This window comes from Chiloscyllium punctatum, chromosome 33 (assembly GCF_047496795.1).
Source record: "Chiloscyllium punctatum isolate Juve2018m chromosome 33, sChiPun1.3, whole genome shotgun sequence".
Classification (NCBI taxonomy): Eukaryota; Metazoa; Chordata; class Chondrichthyes; order Orectolobiformes; family Hemiscylliidae; genus Chiloscyllium; species Chiloscyllium punctatum.
Window position 1 is genome coordinate 6,729,009 of NC_092771.1, and position 19,138 is coordinate 6,748,146.

General features: G+C 43.2%; 1 protein-coding gene across 3 annotated transcripts in view; it reads right to left on the reverse strand.

Moving 5' to 3' along the window:
- Positions 1-19,138, reverse strand: part of crtc3 (CREB regulated transcription coactivator 3) — an 86,175-nt gene that overhangs the window by 13,462 nt on the left and 53,575 nt on the right. For 2 of the 3 annotated variants that reach the window (XM_072552870.1, XM_072552868.1), the window contains exons 4-9: positions 16,408-16,467; positions 8,280-8,345; positions 5,377-5,480; positions 4,445-4,480; positions 3,266-3,351; positions 1,776-1,825 (exon numbers count right to left, since the gene is read on the reverse strand). In XM_072552870.1, the coding sequence (XP_072408971.1) occupies positions 1,776-1,825; positions 3,266-3,351; positions 4,445-4,480; positions 5,377-5,480; positions 8,280-8,345; positions 16,408-16,467 (402 nt within the window). The remainder of the gene's footprint in view (positions 1-1,775; positions 1,826-3,265; positions 3,352-4,444; positions 4,481-5,376; positions 5,481-8,279; positions 8,346-16,407; positions 16,468-19,138) is intronic. The other variant, XM_072552869.1, reaches the window with a different exon arrangement.

The following is a 19,138-nucleotide window of genomic DNA, read 5'->3' on the forward strand; positions in this document are numbered from 1 at the left end:
TTTTTGCTTCAGGTAGTACTTCATTCCATGATGCAGTATGACATTATGGTGTTAGCCTTGATTTTACATACAACCCACAGAACATGGCTTGAACTCGTAATCTGTTGGAATACAGGTTATTACAAAAACACTCAAACAGATATTATAATAAAACCCAGTTCAAAAATAAATATGGTACCGATGCAATTGTTTTTTGAAAATGTAATGGTTTTACTGACTATTGTGGAAAGGTTTGTCTTGGAATCAGTGACAGGATAGTCATTCTATGGCAACATGAGACAGTTTCACCAGTGCAGCTTCTCACACGTTATGGTGCCACTGGTTCATGACGTTTCCATGTGGAATTCAGGTAATCGGTGTCAAGCAGGTTCCTAATGGGTTCCAAGAGCTTCCTTTTATCTTTAGCCTCAGGTATGTTGCCCCAATGGTCACATTTGGGAGGGATACTGTCTCAGGATTTCATATTAAGACTGATGCAACATCCCTTTCACTGCAAAGCACGACACATGTAAATGCAGAAAAATCCCATAGTTATTCACTTATCACTGAATTGTTTCCGTGTAGCAGCTTTGTCTGCACCAGGTTGCTGAGCATTTTAAACTTGGTGCAAATCTCCTGTCTTTTCCCCAATCTCTGCACTGTTTTGAGTTAAATAATCATCCAATGCATTCTTCAACTGAACCTTGCTTCGGTGGCTCAGTGGTTAGCACTGCTGCCTCACAGCACAGAGACCCGGGTTTGAATCCACCCTCGGGCTTGTGTGGGGTTTGCACATTCTCCCAGTGTCTGCATGGGTTTCCTCCCGGTGCTCCGGTTTCCTCCCGCAGTCCAACGATGTGCAGGTTAGGATTGGCTGTGCTAAATTGTCCAGAGATGAGTATGCCTATGTTATGGGAATGCAGGGTTACAAGGATAGGGGTTCTGGGTGGGATGCTTGTGTGGACTCTGGCTGAATGAGCTGCTTCCCCGCTGTAAGGATTCTATGTTTCCAACATCCTCTCAGACAGTCCATTCTGGAGCATAATTATTTGCTGCTTGATAGATTTTTCTCACCTCACATTTGCTTCTTGCCGAAAACACTTGAAAAGCAGTGTCCTCTGCTTTACAACATCATCAAATCTCCTCTGAGCCCTTCCTTTTCCGAAAGAACCAGTCCCAAATTTGTCAACCTTTTTGGTTGCTGAGGGGTCTCATCCCTAGAGCTATTCTTGTAAATCACTTCTGCACTCTCGCCAATGTATTCCCATCCTTCCTCAGGTGTGATACTCAGCACTGCACATCACACTCCAGCTGAAATTCAACCAGTGTCTGATACAAGTTCATCATAACATCTCCGCTCCTGCGATCTATGCCCCTATTAATGAAGCTTCGAATACTGATTAGCTTTCCCGTCAGTTCTCTCTGCTTGTCCTATCACCTTTAAATGACTCTCATGCTCCTGCATACCCTTCAGAAGCACACCCTTTTTATGCTCTCTCATACACTTTCTGCTTCACCTGGCACCTACATGCCCACTCCACCAACTTGTCGATATCATTCTGAGGTTCTGCAGTGTGCTCCTCTCTATTTGTAATGTTGCAAAGTTTTGTGCTGTCTGCAAACTTTGAAACTGTCCCCCACAAACTGAAGTCTACACCTTTTACGTACATCAGGAGAAGGAAGAGTCCTAATACTGACCCCTTCCATCAGTAGCTAGCTATTCTGATCTGGCTGAGGGAAGATGTGTGGGTCAGGAAAGGTAACAAGACCAACCTAAGGAGTTCAAATCCACTCACCTGATGCCGGGGACTTCGCAAGACTTGGGACGTGACAGCAGTGACTGAACCTGAGGAACAGAGCAAGCAAAATAAAAAATCCCTCTCAAACTTGATACTCAAGCTCTGTGAGATGAGCTTCACCAGGTCAACCTATCAGCCACACAGTGGAGAAGGAACTAACATCAGCCCTTCAAAAAAGGCAAGGGAGAAAGGAGCCCTCACTGCTTCAGTCATCAGTGAAGAAAGCAGCATGCACCTTAGATCCTTGGTTTACATACAACTTGGTTTAGAGCTCCTTTATTAATGTGCTCTATTGTACAGGAAATAATGCTGGACAAAGCTGGCGTTAGAAACAGCAACAAGACAGGTTAAGCGGTAAATTAAAACACATACACACATTGGCAAAAATCTGAATAAAGGTCAGAAACACAGCAGGCCAGTTTGCGTCGGTAGTAAGCGGAGACCAATATTACTCTGTGTCTGTAGGTTTCGCACATTTTTTGTGACTTTTTAGTTTGGAAGTCTTTAAAAAATGTAAAGTTTTGCACTGATTGCTGAAACTATCTGCAAACAAATTATTTCTGCTTTCATCCTAAACACTTCTTTTCCACGCAATGTTCCCAAATCCTAACAAAGTTCAGCTCTTGCAATAAATCTGGGGAGGCTCACTTGGTAGTTAACTTCCTAGGAACATAGAGGGAGGATGAGACCATTCAGCCCTCTGAGTCTGTTTCGAGATTCGGTGAGATCATTGATGATTTGGGAGGTCAAGGTGTAAAGCTAGTGCAACTGGACTAGTAATCTAGCATCCCAGGCTAATGTTTTGGGCTAATTGGTTCGAATTTCACCCACAGATGGTGAAATCTGAAGTCAAATAAAAACTTGTGATTAAAATAAATACAAATGCATCTGATTCACTAAAGTCATTTAGAGAAGGAAATTCCTCATCTCCACCTGGTCTAGCCTACATGTGTTGCCAGTCCCACAGTAATGTGGGTCACTATTAACTGCCCTCGAGGCAAATTAGGGATGGGTAATAAATGCTGGCCCAACCCACAATGCCAACATTCCATGAGCAAATAAAAAATGTAACCACGTTTTCCTGCCCTTGGTCCATTTCCAGTAACACACTTAACTAACTTTAAAAAGTTTGCTGACATACACTGGATTCTTTCCTTGTCTCTGGTCTCCAAGTAAGGAGGGGGCAGGATTGTTGAGATAAAAATGACCATTTAATTTACAGTTTGTGCTTCGCATAAACATTGACACGTCAGGTTTGTAACTCTTAATGGCAGAATTAAAACGGTCAAAAATTCCAACATTTCATAACCATTTTGCAAGTTTAATTTGTATAAAGTCTGGGCATTGTCACAGATGAGGAATCAGCATTGAGTTGGAATGGTGACAAAACAGAGCATGGAATTGTGGAATCCAAAAGAAAGATGCAGAAAACGAAAGCAGGGGTTATGTGCTTGCTAAAACCAGTGATACTGCAATCTGCCACTCACCTTCTTTGCTTCCCACAGCTGTTTTGGTAAAGGTTTGTTCAACTTTAAGACACTGTCTTCATTTGTCAGGACCGGGAATGAAAAGACTGAATAAAAAGCAGTAATCTATTAATAATGCAATGAAGATGGTGAAAAAATAAGATCGGAAACAAAAGTAAAACTCTTAAGGAAAACAAACTAAATGATTAGGATAATATGAAATCATTTCATAATCGAACATTGAATCGATTACTGAAATAATTAATCGATCACTATTATCGATTAACTAGATGACCAGGCTCTGCTTAACATAACGTGGATTTTTTTTCCTGGATTATGGTTAGGTTTAAGTCGAAACCTTAGACTTTGACAGAGCTCCATTAAGTTTATAGGGTCTCTTTAATACCTGACTTACAGATGTCTCACACACACACAAAAAAACCCCACTTGTTTAAAAGATGAGAAAGATACAAGCTTTAAACCTTTCAGAAACACAAGCCTTCTGTGAATTCGAGGATTAACAAGGAGAACTGAACTGAAAAATCACCTCAGCAATTTTGACAGGAAAGTAATCTGGGACTGCCAGGGATCTTTCTGTTGAAAGTCTTTGGTAACAGGAGAAACCAAAGTATGAAAGGTGACTATTCGAACAAAGGTAAACTGCAACAAGCCATTGACCATATTTTTAAATAATGCTTCTCCTTTTCTTCTGAAAGTACTGCCCCTTTGTTAAGCTGTGCATCCAAGCATACTGACAATCTTTTTGTACCACGTCCAATTAACCTTTGATTCAGCCTACACACCAGAAACCACTTCAAAATGCTGTGTGAGCAAGGACATCATTGACAACCTGGGCTATTCTGAGCCAAGGACACAGAAATGCTTATTCCATTTCTTGCTAACCACATGGATTTGGATGAAAGACCTTCAGCCATTGGATTCAGCAATGTTAACAACTTGCCATCATACATTCCTTTTATATGAACCTAGAACCACATTCCCAGTTCATCATCACCCTGACATCTAGAAACAGAAACAGATTAAATTCATGGACCAGGAAGAAGTTTAAAATTGGGATTCAACCATTTCTGAACTGCCTAGGCCTGGTCATGACCTGCTTACAATATTTCCAACACCTGAAATGATTTCAGGCTGTATGTGGACTTACAACAAAACAGATTCAAGCCGATTTGAACTCACCTTCTCCCAGACTGTCCATCTCATCACAATAATTTACTGTAAAAACAAAGAAGACACAATCACATAACAGAGAATATCACCAACCAGAAAACAGTCAGAAAGCCATTGACATCATTTCAGTGAGATGAATCTTGGATACAGCCTGGGTATTCTGCAGCTAAAAACAATTTCAGATATTACTGTTGTAATCAGCTTCAGTACACAACTACTGGGTCACAAACGTGAGGGCAAAATGCTTTGTTAAAATTCTCCGATGCCCTCTCTCTTCATGATACTCTACGTGCGCATAATTTCATTGGCATTTAACAGTCCACTGATACCTCACCATGTGCCACCCTGAACAACGACTGGTGCCAGCTCCAGCTAAGCATCATAGTTGAGTTCTGCCATCTGCCATGGTGGGATTTGAACCAGAGACCCTAGGACATTAGCTGAATTTCTGGATTAATAGTCTCATGAGAACACCACTAGGCTATTGTCTCCCCAGAATTTTAGTGGTCCAATTAGCCTGGATTTCTGGATTCCTACTACAGTGACATTACCATTACATCACTGCCTTGCCCAATACCCCACTCCCATTCCAGTATTCCTTGATTTCTACTGTGTCCAAAAAACTATCGATCTCTATCTTGGACATAATCAATGATTGAGCACCCATTGCTCTCTAGATATGGAGTTCCAGAGTCACATACTTTACATAACGGAATTGTATATAGTCGTAGAACACATACTCCCTGGTTCTAAGTTCTCCAGCTAGGGAAAAAGAATCGACCCTCATCAAGCCCTCAAAGAATTTTCACATTTCAATGAGATCGCCTCTCATTCTTCTCAACTCCCAAGAGACTAATCCATTCTGCTCCACCTTCCTGCTTCTAACCCCGGCCAATTTAAACATTCTGGACTGACAGAATAAAAAATACAGATGACCTCACCATTCTGCCGCTCCTGTTGTGGGAACAGCTGGTTCCCGCTCATGAAGGCATCCTGTGGATTAGGGTTCAGAGCGCTGGTATGCAGAGCAGAGTCAGAGTTTGTTCTATTGAAGTAATGAGGAGAAAGTTAGAAAACTAAATGAGAAAAAGACAGGTTTTATAACCATAGTGTGCTGTAAAACGCTTGGTGTTCTTCTGAAATTGATGTTGCTGTGGGAGGTCTTTGACAGTAAACATGTAGAGCAAACTCCCACAACAGCAATTCGATGAAGATCAGATTTCTTAAAAAAGTGGTGCCGATTAAATAATGGACAGAGGGAACATCTCCATTGTTCTTCGCTGAATTAGTGCAAGGGGACACTTTGCCTCCACCTGAGCGAACAGGCAGACCTTAGCTTGTCTCATGTGAAAACAGGCACATAAGGCAGTGTAACCCTCCATCAGCGCTGCACTGGAAATGGCAGTCTAGATATTTATGCTTAACTGGCTGGAGGGGATGGGGAGTTTAAAGCAACAGAGGGGACAGCAGTACCCAGTGAGCGACAGAGGAAGCAGCTCTCTGCAAACAGAGAGAATGAAACATTGGAGGATAATACATAATACATACAAAAAAATCATCCAAAGTGTTTCAAAGACCGAAGTAATATCAATGACTGCATCAAAGCTCTTCCAGCCGATTTTTCAGTGAATATATTTCACTCTTTACATCAGTGAAAGTTTCACTATTGAGGTTGTGACAATTTGATGCTTCAAGTCCTGACTCCAGTCCTGTTCCATCACTGCTGTTAAGTGCACCAAGTCCTTAGCACAGGAGAGGGGCCACAGAATTAGTGCGACACCTCCCCCCCTCCCCCCCGACCATGTGTCACTGAGTTTGTCATCCAACTGTGGCTGAAAAGTAGGAGCTTCCCAAATAGGAGAGGAAGCAGAGACATTACCACTTGGCACTTAAATGATCCACCGACCGACTTTCACTGAGTTATTAAACATGATTTGGAAAGATGAGGCTAAATACTCTTTTTGCTTTACCCCTACCTACCTCATTGTCTGCTTTATTGCATAAATTATGTTCAGTGAACAATGGTAATAAAACCTATGCAATCACTCACAAGATCTCTAATTGTTCAAACAAAATGTCCAGATCTGTTACAAAATCTCAGATATTGGAAAGTGACCCAAAGTCATTCACGAGCAGCTTGCGGTTCTGAATGGCACCAGTTCAGAATAAAGACAGAAATTGCCAGTGAAACCCGGCAGGTCTAGTTGCAACTGGGGAGGAAGAATCAGAGTTAACACTGAGTCCAATATGACTTGGAAGTCTTGAAGGAGAGTCATATTGGATCGAAATGTTAACTATTTCTCTCTCCATGGACCTGATGAGTTCCTCCAGCATCTTCTGATTTTATTCTGACGTCCAGCATCTGCAGTATTTTATTTTTATTTCAGCATTGGCTTGAAAGCAGGTTGTTTATGGATAGGGAACCAGGACGGGTTGGAAAAATAAAGAAAACTGGGAGATGAATGTGTAGGACCAAAAAGAAAAGTAACATATTGCTGAGATTATTAAGAACATAGTCTGTCATAGGCCAGACTGGATTTGCAGGATATCCTACGCAAAAATGGAGAGAGAGAGAGAGACAGAGAGAGAGAGAGAGAGAGAGAGAGAGAGAGAGAGAGAGAGAGAGAGAGACAGAGAGAGAGAGAGAGAGAGAGACACAGAGAGAGAGAGAGAGACACACAGAGAGAGAGAGAGCACGCGCAAGGGCCATGAGTTGTTGTTTCGGAATACGATGGTATACTGGTAAAGGTTCGATCACATGGAATCCTGGACCAGCTAGCCAATTGGATATAAAATTGGCTTGAGGGTAGAAGACAGACAGTGTGGTGGAGGGTTGTTCCTTGAGCTGTTGACCTGTGAATGGTGGTGTGCCGCAAGGATCGATGCTGGGTCCACTGCCTTTCGTCATTTACGGAAATGATTTGGATGTGAATATAGGATGCTTGCAGATGACAACAAAATGGGTGGTGTGGTGGACAGTGAAGATGGTTATCTCTGAGTACAAGACCTGAGTACAAGGCCGATGGGTCGAGGAATGGCAGATGGAGTTTAATTTAGATAAATGTGAGGTGATGCATTTTGATAAGGCACACCAGGGCAGGACTTGTACACTTAATGGTAGGGCCCAGGGGAGTGTTGCCGAACAAAGGAACAGAGGAGTGCAGGTGCATAATGCCTTGAAAATGGTGTCACAGGTAAATAGGGTGGTGAAGAAGGCATTTGATATGTTTCACTTCATTGGTTGGGGCATTGAGTACAGGGGTTGGGAGATCATGTTGCGGCTGTATAGGACATTGGTGAGGCCATTTTTGGAATGCTGCATTCAATTCTGGTCTCCCTGCTATAGGAAAGATGTTGTTAAACATGAATGGGTTCAGAAAAGATTTACAAAGATGCTGCCAGGAGTGAAGGGTTTGACCTATAGGGGGAGGTCGAATAGGCTGGGGCTATTTTCTCGAAGGCTGAGGGGGGACCTTCTAGAGGTTTATAAAGTCATGAGGGGCAAGATAGGGTAAATAGACAAGGTCTTTTCCCTGGGGTAGGGGAACCCAAAATCAGAGGGTGAGAGGGGAAAGATGTAAAAAGGTCCTGAGGGATAGCTTTTTCACACAGAGGGTGGTGTTTATATGGAACAAGCTGCCAGAGGAAGTGGAGGAGGAGGAGGAGGGTACAACATTTACGAGGCATCTGGATGGGTATATGAGTAGGAAGGGTTCAGAGGGATAGAAGTTAAATGGGACCATATCCATTTGGGATATCTGGTTGGTGTGGACGAGTTGAATTGAAGGGTGTGTTTCTGTGCTGTACAACTCTATGATTGTATAAGATTGTGAAAATGCGTCACCTGCTGAGGGCCGAAATCAGTCTCAATCCAGGCGGCTTCTCCTCATTTTCCCATGGCAGGAGACTCCTTCACAGAGCAAACAAAGGACAAAAACAGAGAGGTCTTGATTCACTTTGACTCTCCACCTACAAGTGTGTTAGTGAGAGAGCAAGAGAGAGAGAGAGAGAGAGAGAGAGAGAGAGAGAGAGAGAGAGATAGAGAGAGATATAGAGAGAGAAAATGGAAGACAGCAGTAATCTGGTGCAGTCGATGGTTACCAGGAGGCTGAGCGACAGAAATGACAAGACCAGACATGATTTGCTTTAAGGGAGAACGTTAGTGCAACATCCAGACTGCATTGGCCTGAGAACTGAAGAGATATAAAGCACGAGATGCCCTGATTCAAGCACCCAGCATCGCCCTCACTATGTGTTTGATGAACTGAACTCCTCCCTGTCCTGAAGGTTCTGACTCTTCCTGAACACAGTGTCACAGATGACTGTAGGCTTACAACAACTTGCACAAATTATCAGTGTTCTGTAAAGACCACTCCCTCCATGACTCCCTCGTCAGGTCCACACCCCCCACCAACCCAACCTCCACACCCGGCACCTTCCCCTGCAACCGCAAGAAATGCAAAACTTGCACCCACACCTTCCCCCTTACTTCCCTCCAAGGCCCCAAGGGATCCTTCCATATCCACCGCAAATTCACCTGCACCTCCACACACATCATTTACTGCATCCGCTGCACCCGATGTGGCCTCCTCTATATTGGGGAGACAGGCCGCCTACTTGCGGAACGTTTCAGAGAACACCTCTCGGACACCCAGACCACCCCGTGGCTCAACACTTCAACTCCCCCTCCCACTCCACCAAGGACATGCAGGTCCTTGGACTCCTCCATCGCCAGACCATAGCAACGTGACGGTTGGAGGAAGAACGCCTCATCTTCCGCCTAGGAACCCTCCAACCACAAGGAATGAACTCAGATTTCTCCAGTTTCCCCATTTCCCCTCCCCCACCTTCTCTCAGTCCCAACCCTCGAACTCAGCACCACCTTCCTAACCTGCAATCTTCTTCCTGACCTCTCCGCCCCCACCCCCACTCAGCCCTATCACCCTCACCTTAACCTCCTTCCACCTATCGCATTTCCAACGCCCCTCCCCCAAGTCCCTCCTCCCTCCCTTTTATCTTAGCCTGCTGGACACACTTTCCTCATTCCTGAAGAAGGGCTCATGCCCGAAACGTAGATTCTCCTGCTCCTTGGATGCTGCCTGACCTGCTGCGCTTTTTCAGCAACACATTTTCAGCAAGTTAGCAGTCAGACAAGCAGCAAAAGATAATTGAAACTAGCCATACTCACCTTATTCACTAGACAGCATTACCTTCTCAACCATACAGCCTTGCCACAACAATGCCACAGTCATAACACTACTTTCAAAGAGAGCTAACCACTGAACTGTAGACAGTTAGTTATTCAACCACATAGGGTGAAGCTTGTCTGCAAATATTGATCTCCAGTACGGGTTACTGGGACAGGGAACCCACATGGTTAATGTTAATAAAATTGGATAAAAGCCACCCAATGCCATACCTGTGTTGGGAGTGCTTGATGGCAACAGTTGTGCAAAGTTCTATTCTGTACCTAACCCCGTGATGTCCCTGTCCCTGGGACTGTTTGATGGGGACAGTGTAGAGTTAGCTTTACTCTGTATCTAACCCCATGCTGTCCCTGTCCTGGGAATGTTTGATGGGGACAGTGCAGAAGGAGCTTTACTCTGGATCTGGTACAGAAGATGTTCCATTTCATGGCATGAAAGTTGGCTAGATAGATGGGCTGAGATTGGTGCAAAAGAAAATGGCCATAATTCAGATGTAATTTGATCAAAGTGGCCAAGCTATCTGTGGTTGGTTTTACAATTTTTTTTAAGCAAGTACCTTACACCCTGTTCATAGCTACCTTCGCAGATTGTGGTTTAACCGCTAGTCCTGTGTGTTCATCAAACTCTGGGGAGGTACTCTGGTAAGGCATACAATCACCACATATAGGATTCAATGTCCAAATGACCCAACTTCATGACAGGTTTTGGGGAGGTAGCCAGACGTCTAGAAGCTATTGCATCTGTATGAACATGCCCCAACCATGCCCTGGCCCCACACCCTCGCCAAGGTCCACTTAAAAGCATAGATTTGTGTTTACATAACATTTTTTATGACCTCAGCATATTGCAAAATGCTTTGTGGCCAGTATAGTCTTTTTTCTGTACAGTCATAGTTGCTGGAAATGCTGCTTGTGGATTTTGCTGTATGCAATGTAATAATGGTCAGATAATTTGTTCAGTGATGCTGCCTGAGAGTAAAATATTGGCCATGATACCAGGAAAGTTCCTATACTCTTCAGTGGAAAAATGCCATAAGGTTTTTACAGTCATCAGGATAGATGGGATCTTATATTTTGCTCCCATCCAGAACACACAAGGCAACTCTCCAACAATACTGTATTGAAGTGTCAGTACCTCACAGTATAAATCGGAATACTGGAAGCCTCTTGAAGAATATTTGATTGTGGAATTAACCAAGGGAACAGGAAATAATCAGAATTCATGACAGAGACTCAGGTAATGTGACCCCTTGAAAAGGAGTGCTTACATTCTGATTGGCTTGAAGAGACAAGGTGACATGAAAGTGGAGGGAGGACTTGACGAACACACAGGCTAGCAGTGTCACATGACAGTTCTGACAAAAAGGGAAAATGCTAACTAAACAAAATAGCTTCAGAAAATCTCTTAAACACTACTCTAATGCACAACTCAGTAATAAGTATAAAGAAGTGAACCGTGAGGTGCAGGAAGAGGGAACCGTGAGGTGCAGGAAGAGGGAACCGTGAGGTGCAGGAAGAGGGAACCGTGAGGTGCAGGAAGAGGGAACCGTGAGGTGCAGGAAGAGGGAACCGTGAGGTGCAGGAAGAGGGAACCGTGAGGTGCAGGAAGAGTGAACCGTGAGGTGCAGGAAGAGGGAACCGTGAGGTGCAGGAAGAGGGAACCGTGAGGTGCAGGAAGAGGGAACCGTGAGGTGCAGGAAGAGGGAACCGTGAGGTGCAGGAAGAGGGAACCGTGAGGTGCAGGAAGAGGGAACCGTGAGATGCAGGAAGAGGGAACCGTGAGGTGCAGGAAGAGGGAACCGTGAGGTGCAGGAAGAGTGAACCGTGAGGTGCAGGAAGAGTGAACCGTGAGGTGCAGGAAGAGTGAACCGTGAGGTGCAGGAAGAGTGAACCGTGAGGTGCAGGAAGAGTGAACCGTGAGGTGCAGGAAGAGTGAACCGTGAGGTGCAGGAAGAGTGAACCGTGAGATGCAGAGACAGCAACAAAGCAAAAAAAAGAGAGACAGACGCAAAGCCATTCATAAAGAAAGAGCGAGAATGGGGTGAATGAAAAGACTCCATATTGAAAGCTAGCTGGCAATAGCAAGACCCACTGGATCAGCTAAGTTCAGCCTCTGGGGACTCAGCTCTTACCTCATTGCAACATGTACATCTGACAAGCAAAATGTTCAACTTTTGATAGAGAAGGGAATTGTTTTGCACATAGTCTTATGTAGGTCTGCTTCTATCTTGCACTTCTCCCATCCACACTGCTATCAGAGTACAGAATTTGTTTGCCAGCAGGCTGCTTTTATCATTGTGCAGTCACAGCTCATACTCCGAACCTTTGTGAGTCTCCACATAGCAGTTGAATATCCTTACAATGTCTCCCTCGGCTTGGATGTGATCAGTTGGTTGAGTGTTGATTTATCCAGACTTGCTTTGTATATCTGCTAGGGAAGGTGTTTAAAAGCTTCAAGAACAGTGCAGGGAGGGGGCTTGCTGACGGTGGGAGTGGAGGGGGGAAACTGTGCTGTTCTGAAGTGGCATTGCTTAAACAATACACCTCTCTGTTACTCTCATGAAATCATGTCAGACACGCTCAAACGTCAAGCTGAAATCAAATTTGTTAACAGGTAATCAGCACAAGCTTAAGTATTAACAGTAAAATAATTTCCTTAGCAGACGCCCTGGTTAATAAGAGTTAGTAACGAGCAGGGTTCATGTTATTCATAAAATTTAGAAAGAAGGAAGATGACAGTGTTAATGAAAGCAAAGCGGAATGAATAAGTTTTAAATGAATACACATGTTCCCAATACAAAACAGACTGTACAAACATTATATTACTTAGTTACATAACAAATGGTTGGTGCTCAGAGCAAGCTGGCAAGTGTACAAACAGACCTCTACTTTCAGTTTTTTTCCCTTCTTATTTCTGGTCACAGAAACATCTCAACTCGCGACACCATGAGCCCTGAGAAGAATCCCTTTACTAGTTCCCACGAGTTTGTTATAGGGTTTGGCTACACGACGCAGTATGGGTGCTCAAAGATTAGCCTGGGATCAAGGGACATGTCCAATGCAAAGTTCACACTATAACTTGGTCAGCACCAGTTTGATTTTGAGCTCAGTTTCCTCTTTCCCTCTGGCAGGAGCTGTGGGACAGTTCTATCTGACACCCTCTCATATCACAATTACATGACAAATCACTGGATAGTGAATGACATCAAACGGTTTGAGTGTGCCAGGAGTCTTGGAAATCACCTGATCTGTTTCTGAACCAGTGCTCACTGATACATACTTTTCCTGGAATACATTGGATGGCAATTGGATGCTTAGCTCCTCTTTAGATCAGGACCGTGGGTGTACCTACACCAGATGGGCATAGCGGCACAAGGAACCAGCCCACTGCCAATCTTTCAAGGCCAATGAGGCCCACTTCCGAGAAATTATAGTTTTTTTTGAAGAAAGAGGCGACCAGCAGCACCAGCTGAAATTAATTAAAACCAGCAGGTACTTGGGATGAGACTGTAACAGCACGCTGCTCTCTCTGTCTCGCTGTAGTAATGGATTAGGGATCTCCTGGGGGAAACACAGGTCAGGTTAAAGGAATTACCTCTGTTTATTATAATTCTGGATTAGTGGTGCTGGAAGAGCACAGCAGTTCAGGCAGCATCTAAGAAGCTTCGAAATCGATGTTTCGGGCAAAAGCCCTTCATCAGGAATAACCCTAACCCTTTTATTTCGAAGCTACTTGGATGCTGCCTGAACTGCTGTGCTCTCCCAGCACCACTAATCCAGAATCTGGTTTCCAGCATCTGCAGTCATTGTTTTTACCTCTGTTTATTATAACCACATTCGTGGGGCCCTCTGGTGGTAGTGTCCCTACCTATGGACCAGGAGGCTCAGGTTCAAGTCCCACCTGCTCCAGAGGTGTGTAATAAGATCTCTGAACCGGTTGATTAGGAAAACAGGTTAAGTTAAAAAACAACACACCCTCCACTAAATACTCAGGAGAAGCATCGCAAAACTCATGTCCCCTAAACACTGGTGTAATGGGGTATTTGTGTAATGTGTAAATTTCAAACTCAAGGAGGGCTGGCTCCCAGAATACTGAGAGCAGCTCTTAGTCACAAACAAGACTATTTCTTGATCAAAATAATTTATTTTTAGGACACAATGATGAACGCCACATTTAAGTCCATTTAACTTTCCTTTATGGAACACATGTACTGAAATATAAGAGATGGTGGGGCAAGGAATTTTAAAGATACAGGCTTTATGTAATCAAATAATCTCCACACTGGTAAATTACTTAGACATGCAGCCTCTGTTGCAAGACTCCACGAAAATGGCCTTTTGTGCACACCTAGATCTGCAGACAAGAACAGGATTGATGACCAGTTAATAGAGAGAGAGGATTGTCAGCTAGCACTGAGAACTCTCTACCTTTCTGATAGTGCCAGAAGACATTTAATTGTTACATTCAAATGAGCATTCCCATATAATGTAGCTCTTGACAATGATACACTCTCTGAGCACTGTTTTTAAATGACAGCTTGGATAATGTGTGCCAATCTTGAATAGTAAATCTTCTGAGTCAGAGGTAAGAATACTATCAGCTAAAATAACCCAATATGCCCAAATTTAAAACTAGCCTGACAACAGGTTTGAGCATCCAATCATGGGAAGCTCATGAGGGAGCTGGAAGTAGTAAAGAGTGGATCCAGAAATTTCCATTATGGGAAACCCAAGGTAAGTGGATTTGTTCTCTTTGGAATAAAGAAGACAGTGAGTGATCTAATTCCATTTTTGTTGTGGTTCTGTTCGCCGAGCTGGGAATTTGTGTTGCAGATGTTTCGTCCCCTGTCTAGGTGACATCCTCAGTGCTTGGGAGCCTCCTGTGAAGCACTTCTGTGATCTTTCCTCCAGCATTTATAGTGGTTTGTATCTGTCGCTTCCGGTTGTCAGTTCCAGCTGCCCGCTGCAGTGGTCAGTATATTGGGTCCAGGTCGATGTGTTTGTTGATGGCACTCATCCACAGATTCTATGCCTCTAGGAATTCCTTAGCTGTTCTCTGTTTGGCTTGCCCTATAATAGTAGTGTTATATTACTATTATACTACTATTATAGGGCAAGCCAAACAGAGAACAGCCAGGGAATTCCTAGAGGCATGGCATTCATCCACAGATTCAATCAACAAACACATCGACCTGGACCCAATATACCGACCACTGCAGCGGACAGCTCGAACTGACAACCGGAAGCGGCAGAGACAGGCCACTATAAATGCCGGAGGAAACAGCACAGAAGCGCTTCACAGGAGGCTCCCAAACACTGAGGGTGTCACTTAGACAGGGGACGAAACGTTTGCAACACAAATTCCCAGCTCGGCGAACAGAACCACAACAACAAGCACCCGAGCTACAAATCTTCTCACAAACTTTAATTCCATTTTTCCTGGGTAGAGGAACTGTTTCCAGTGAAGACAGCATGCATTAGGGACACAAGTCAGAGCTGAGGAAGTCAAGAATACGGAGAGAAATCAGGATAAACTATTTCACCCAAAGGGCATTTGAGTTGTTGTTCAGAAACCAGCATTTGAATTAGGGTTCGGGGAGAAATCCAAAGTATTTTGTGAGAATGGAAAAGATTGAATGGTACGATAGAAAGTTTGGGTGATCTGTCAGAGTGGAGACTAGTCACTCAGCCCTATATTCTTGCCCCCTTTTTTATTCAGTTACTTCTACAGCACTCCAGAACCATAATCAATTCAAGATTACAGCAACACTTAACAGTCTGAAGCTGAGATTTACGAGTCTATCCAACATCAGGTTCATGTTGATTTTTGGAGCATGGAACTATCCAAACCCAGCTTCACCCTCATTATACAGGAAACTTTTGAAGGTTTAAACGAATTCTTCAATTTTTGGACTTATTTATTTAATGTTTGAGGTGATTTAATAGTGTGTTAGCTATACTGTACAGTTGATTGTCCTGTAATGGGCTACACAGCAGGCTTTTTAATCTTGGTGATGGTAATTTTGGAGTGATATCACAAGAAACCCTACAGAACCAGACCCAGTTAGAAAGCAATGAAGCTGCTGGCAATGATAAATAATCCCCAAAATTAGTACTTGGCACAAATCTGCAACAGGACACAAATGTTGGTTCGGGAAACCTTCACAGAATAAACACTGCAGTAAATCAACATTCCCCATAAGGCTTTTATGTGATGATACAACAGAGGAGGCCATTCAGCCCACTGATCCAATGCCGAGCAATCTAATTAGTCCCAATGCTCTGTTCTTTCCCCTTAGACCTGCAACATTTTTCTTCACAGATATATCCAATTCCCTTTTAAAAGTAATAATGAACTTGCTTTCACTGCCCTTTCAGATCACAAAGCCATTGTGTAAATAATAATTCCCACCTCCCCTCTGTTCTTCCCTCCATTATTTTAAAATGCGTCCCCTGGTTACCATCGCTCCTGGAGTGGGAAGTGTTTCCTACCAACTACCCTATCAAGATCTCTAATAACTTTGAAAACCTTTATTAAATCTCCCTTAATATATATGCGTCTAGTACAGTCTTTAAACCAATTTCCAGCATGGTTTCTGCACCAACCATGACAAAAAGTTAACATCTCAAGTTTCTTTCAGAATTACCGGGCTGCCGCTGCCTCAAATTCAGCGCATTAATGATTTGGCTGGTACAGGACTGAAGAACTTGAGAATTACCAATATAACAGACATAACAACAAACACTGAAAGGCAAATTGTCTTACCGTCTCCAACTTGTATCCGGTGGTGGAGAGAGATAAACTGAACCATATGGGGAACTGCCAATGTGCACATGTTAAGGAGAAGCTGAGTTTCAACACCATTGAGCAATTTATCCAGTGTTACAGGAGCAGCAGATTAAACCCTGAAACGTGGACAGGTGAGTGACACAATAAAGCAGACATTAACCATTCACATGTGGGACATTGGTTTAAATCTGATGGCTTGTAACTCTTCTCTATCGCCTTAAAGGCTGTGTGCATAATGAGCTATGTATCTTACAGCTCACATTTATACAAATACCTCATTATACAAAACATGCTTGATGTTTTTCCCCCTAAGAAGGCAACTGCAATTATGTACAAAGTTGGAATACACTGTAAACAGACAAATGGACACCAAGCTGAAGGAAGAGATGTCAAGGTGGAGGCTTTTAGAGATGGAATAGGGTGAAGCCAGAGTTAAACTGAGGATAAGAATTTTAAATTGAGAATGGAGAGCCAATGTACATAACTAAATACTGGGTTAATTTGAAAGTGGGATTTGAAACTGATAAAGACACATACACTGAGATATGACCAAGATTTTGACAGAGGATTTGGGAAGGAGTCTCTCAAATAAAACCTGAAGAAAGGAACAGTCAATGATGGAGGAAATAAATGAAGGGGTCCTTATCAATCCAGGTCTCGGCCCTGCTCCAATGAACTGAAGCATGTGGTTGGCACAGCCTGTCTGTGCACTGTACCTAATGTTGATGCTGGATGCCTGAACTCTGTTTCATTAACCTGCATCAACATTAGTCAGCTGAATGAACATAAAAAAAATTAAAAAGATCCACATTAAAAACAAAAAGCAGATCCCAGAGAAATTACACTGAGGGACACACATCTAGGAACAGTCAATTGAGGCTTCTGCAGATGTGCTATAATGTCCTTCGGATACGAAGGGAAGAGTTACATCCTGCAGGCTGACCTCAACTCCATCAGCTGCAGACCTTTACAGAGACTGGAAAGGTTTATGGAAAAATCCATGGCCTGAACTTGCCCAACTTACTCACTGAAGGAATACACGTGCAGGCTACAGCTGTCACTGAATGAATAACTTCACACAGTCTGTTTCTTTTTTAAGCAAAAATTCTATTCAAACTCAATTGCCCTGTTCGGTCTGTTCTTTAGAGTTGGAGAAAGAAAAAAAAAGAATATCAAAACTTAAACACAAGTATTACAATTAAAGTCAGACGAAAATTAATCATCCACTGTTGTTTTAAATTCAGACAGTTGGTGATTTCAGTGATTTCTGGATGGTCTAGGCTACGCTGAGTGGAGGAAGAGTATCCAGTAACTTCAAGAACACTCCAAATCATTTCACACTTGAACATTCACCAAAATGTTCTACCCCAACTGGTACATGAAACTTCATGGTGGACATAAAGAGAGCTAACACTCCTAACTAGCCCAGACTTGGTATTCAGTCCCTCGTTGAGACCATGTGGCATGTGAATGTTTTAGGAGGAAGGGAGGACTGCAGATGCTGGTGATCAGAGTCAAAAGGTGATGTTCTAGAAAAGCACAGCAGGCCAGGCAGCATCTGATAGCAGGAGAGTCGACGTTTCAAGCATAAGCTCTTCATCAGGAAGGCTGCAATTTTCCAGCACCATACTTTTTGATGGTGTATGAATTTATACTAATGTTAAAGCTGATCCTTTGAGATGAATAATCTAAAAATGTCTTAAACTAATGGCCATGAATTCTAAATAATTCTAACCACTACTAAGGTTCAAGTTTGTTTTAGAAACATACTCAATATAAAAACTGATATTCTAGGAAAATTGAGTCCAACTCGTTCAACTCCAACTGATATCAGGCCTTTTTTTAAAAAAGGCCTGAAAAATTGTGAACAAAGACACACACAAACTTACAGGAAGATCAATACTTGGACATCAAGTAGAAAAATTTTTCAGAGTCCCAATTCCAGAAATATCCCAACCTCAGTCACTCATGAGATGAGGTGGTGAGGGCTAGGCCTGGCCTTCCTTTCTGTCCCCAGTTGTCACCATGAAGGTGATGGTGAGCCATCTTCTTCATCCGATTTATTATTATCACTTACACTGAGATACAGTGAAAAGTATTGTTTTGTGTACTAACCAGAAAAATCATACCTTACATAAAGGCGGCACAAGTGGCTGTGGGCAGCATGGTGGCACAGTGGTTAGCACTGCTGCCTCACAGTGCCAGAAACCTGGGTTCAATTCCTGCCTCAGGCAATTGTCTGTGTGGAGTTTGCACATTCTCCCCATGTCTGCGTGGGTTTCCTCCGGGTGCTCCGGTTTCCTCCCACAGTCCAAAAATGTGCAGGCTAGGTGAATTGGCCATGCTAAATTGCCTGTAGCGTTAGGTGAATGGGTAAATGTAGGGAAATGGGTCTGGGTGGATTGCTCTTCAAAGGGTTGGTGTGGACTTGTTGGGTCGAAGGGCCTGTTTCCACACTAAGTAATCTAATCTAATAAGTACATCAGGATAATAGAACAAAGTGAAGAATATAATGTTACAGCTACAAAGAAGGTGTGGAGAAAAATCACCTCTAACATATGAGAGGTCTGTTCCTAAGTCTGATAACAGCAGGGAAGAAGCTGTTCTTACATCTGTTTGTGTGTGTGTGTATTCAAACTTTTACATCTTCTGTCCAATGAAAGAGGATGAGAGAGAGTATAATCAGGGAACGAGGGGTCTTTGATTA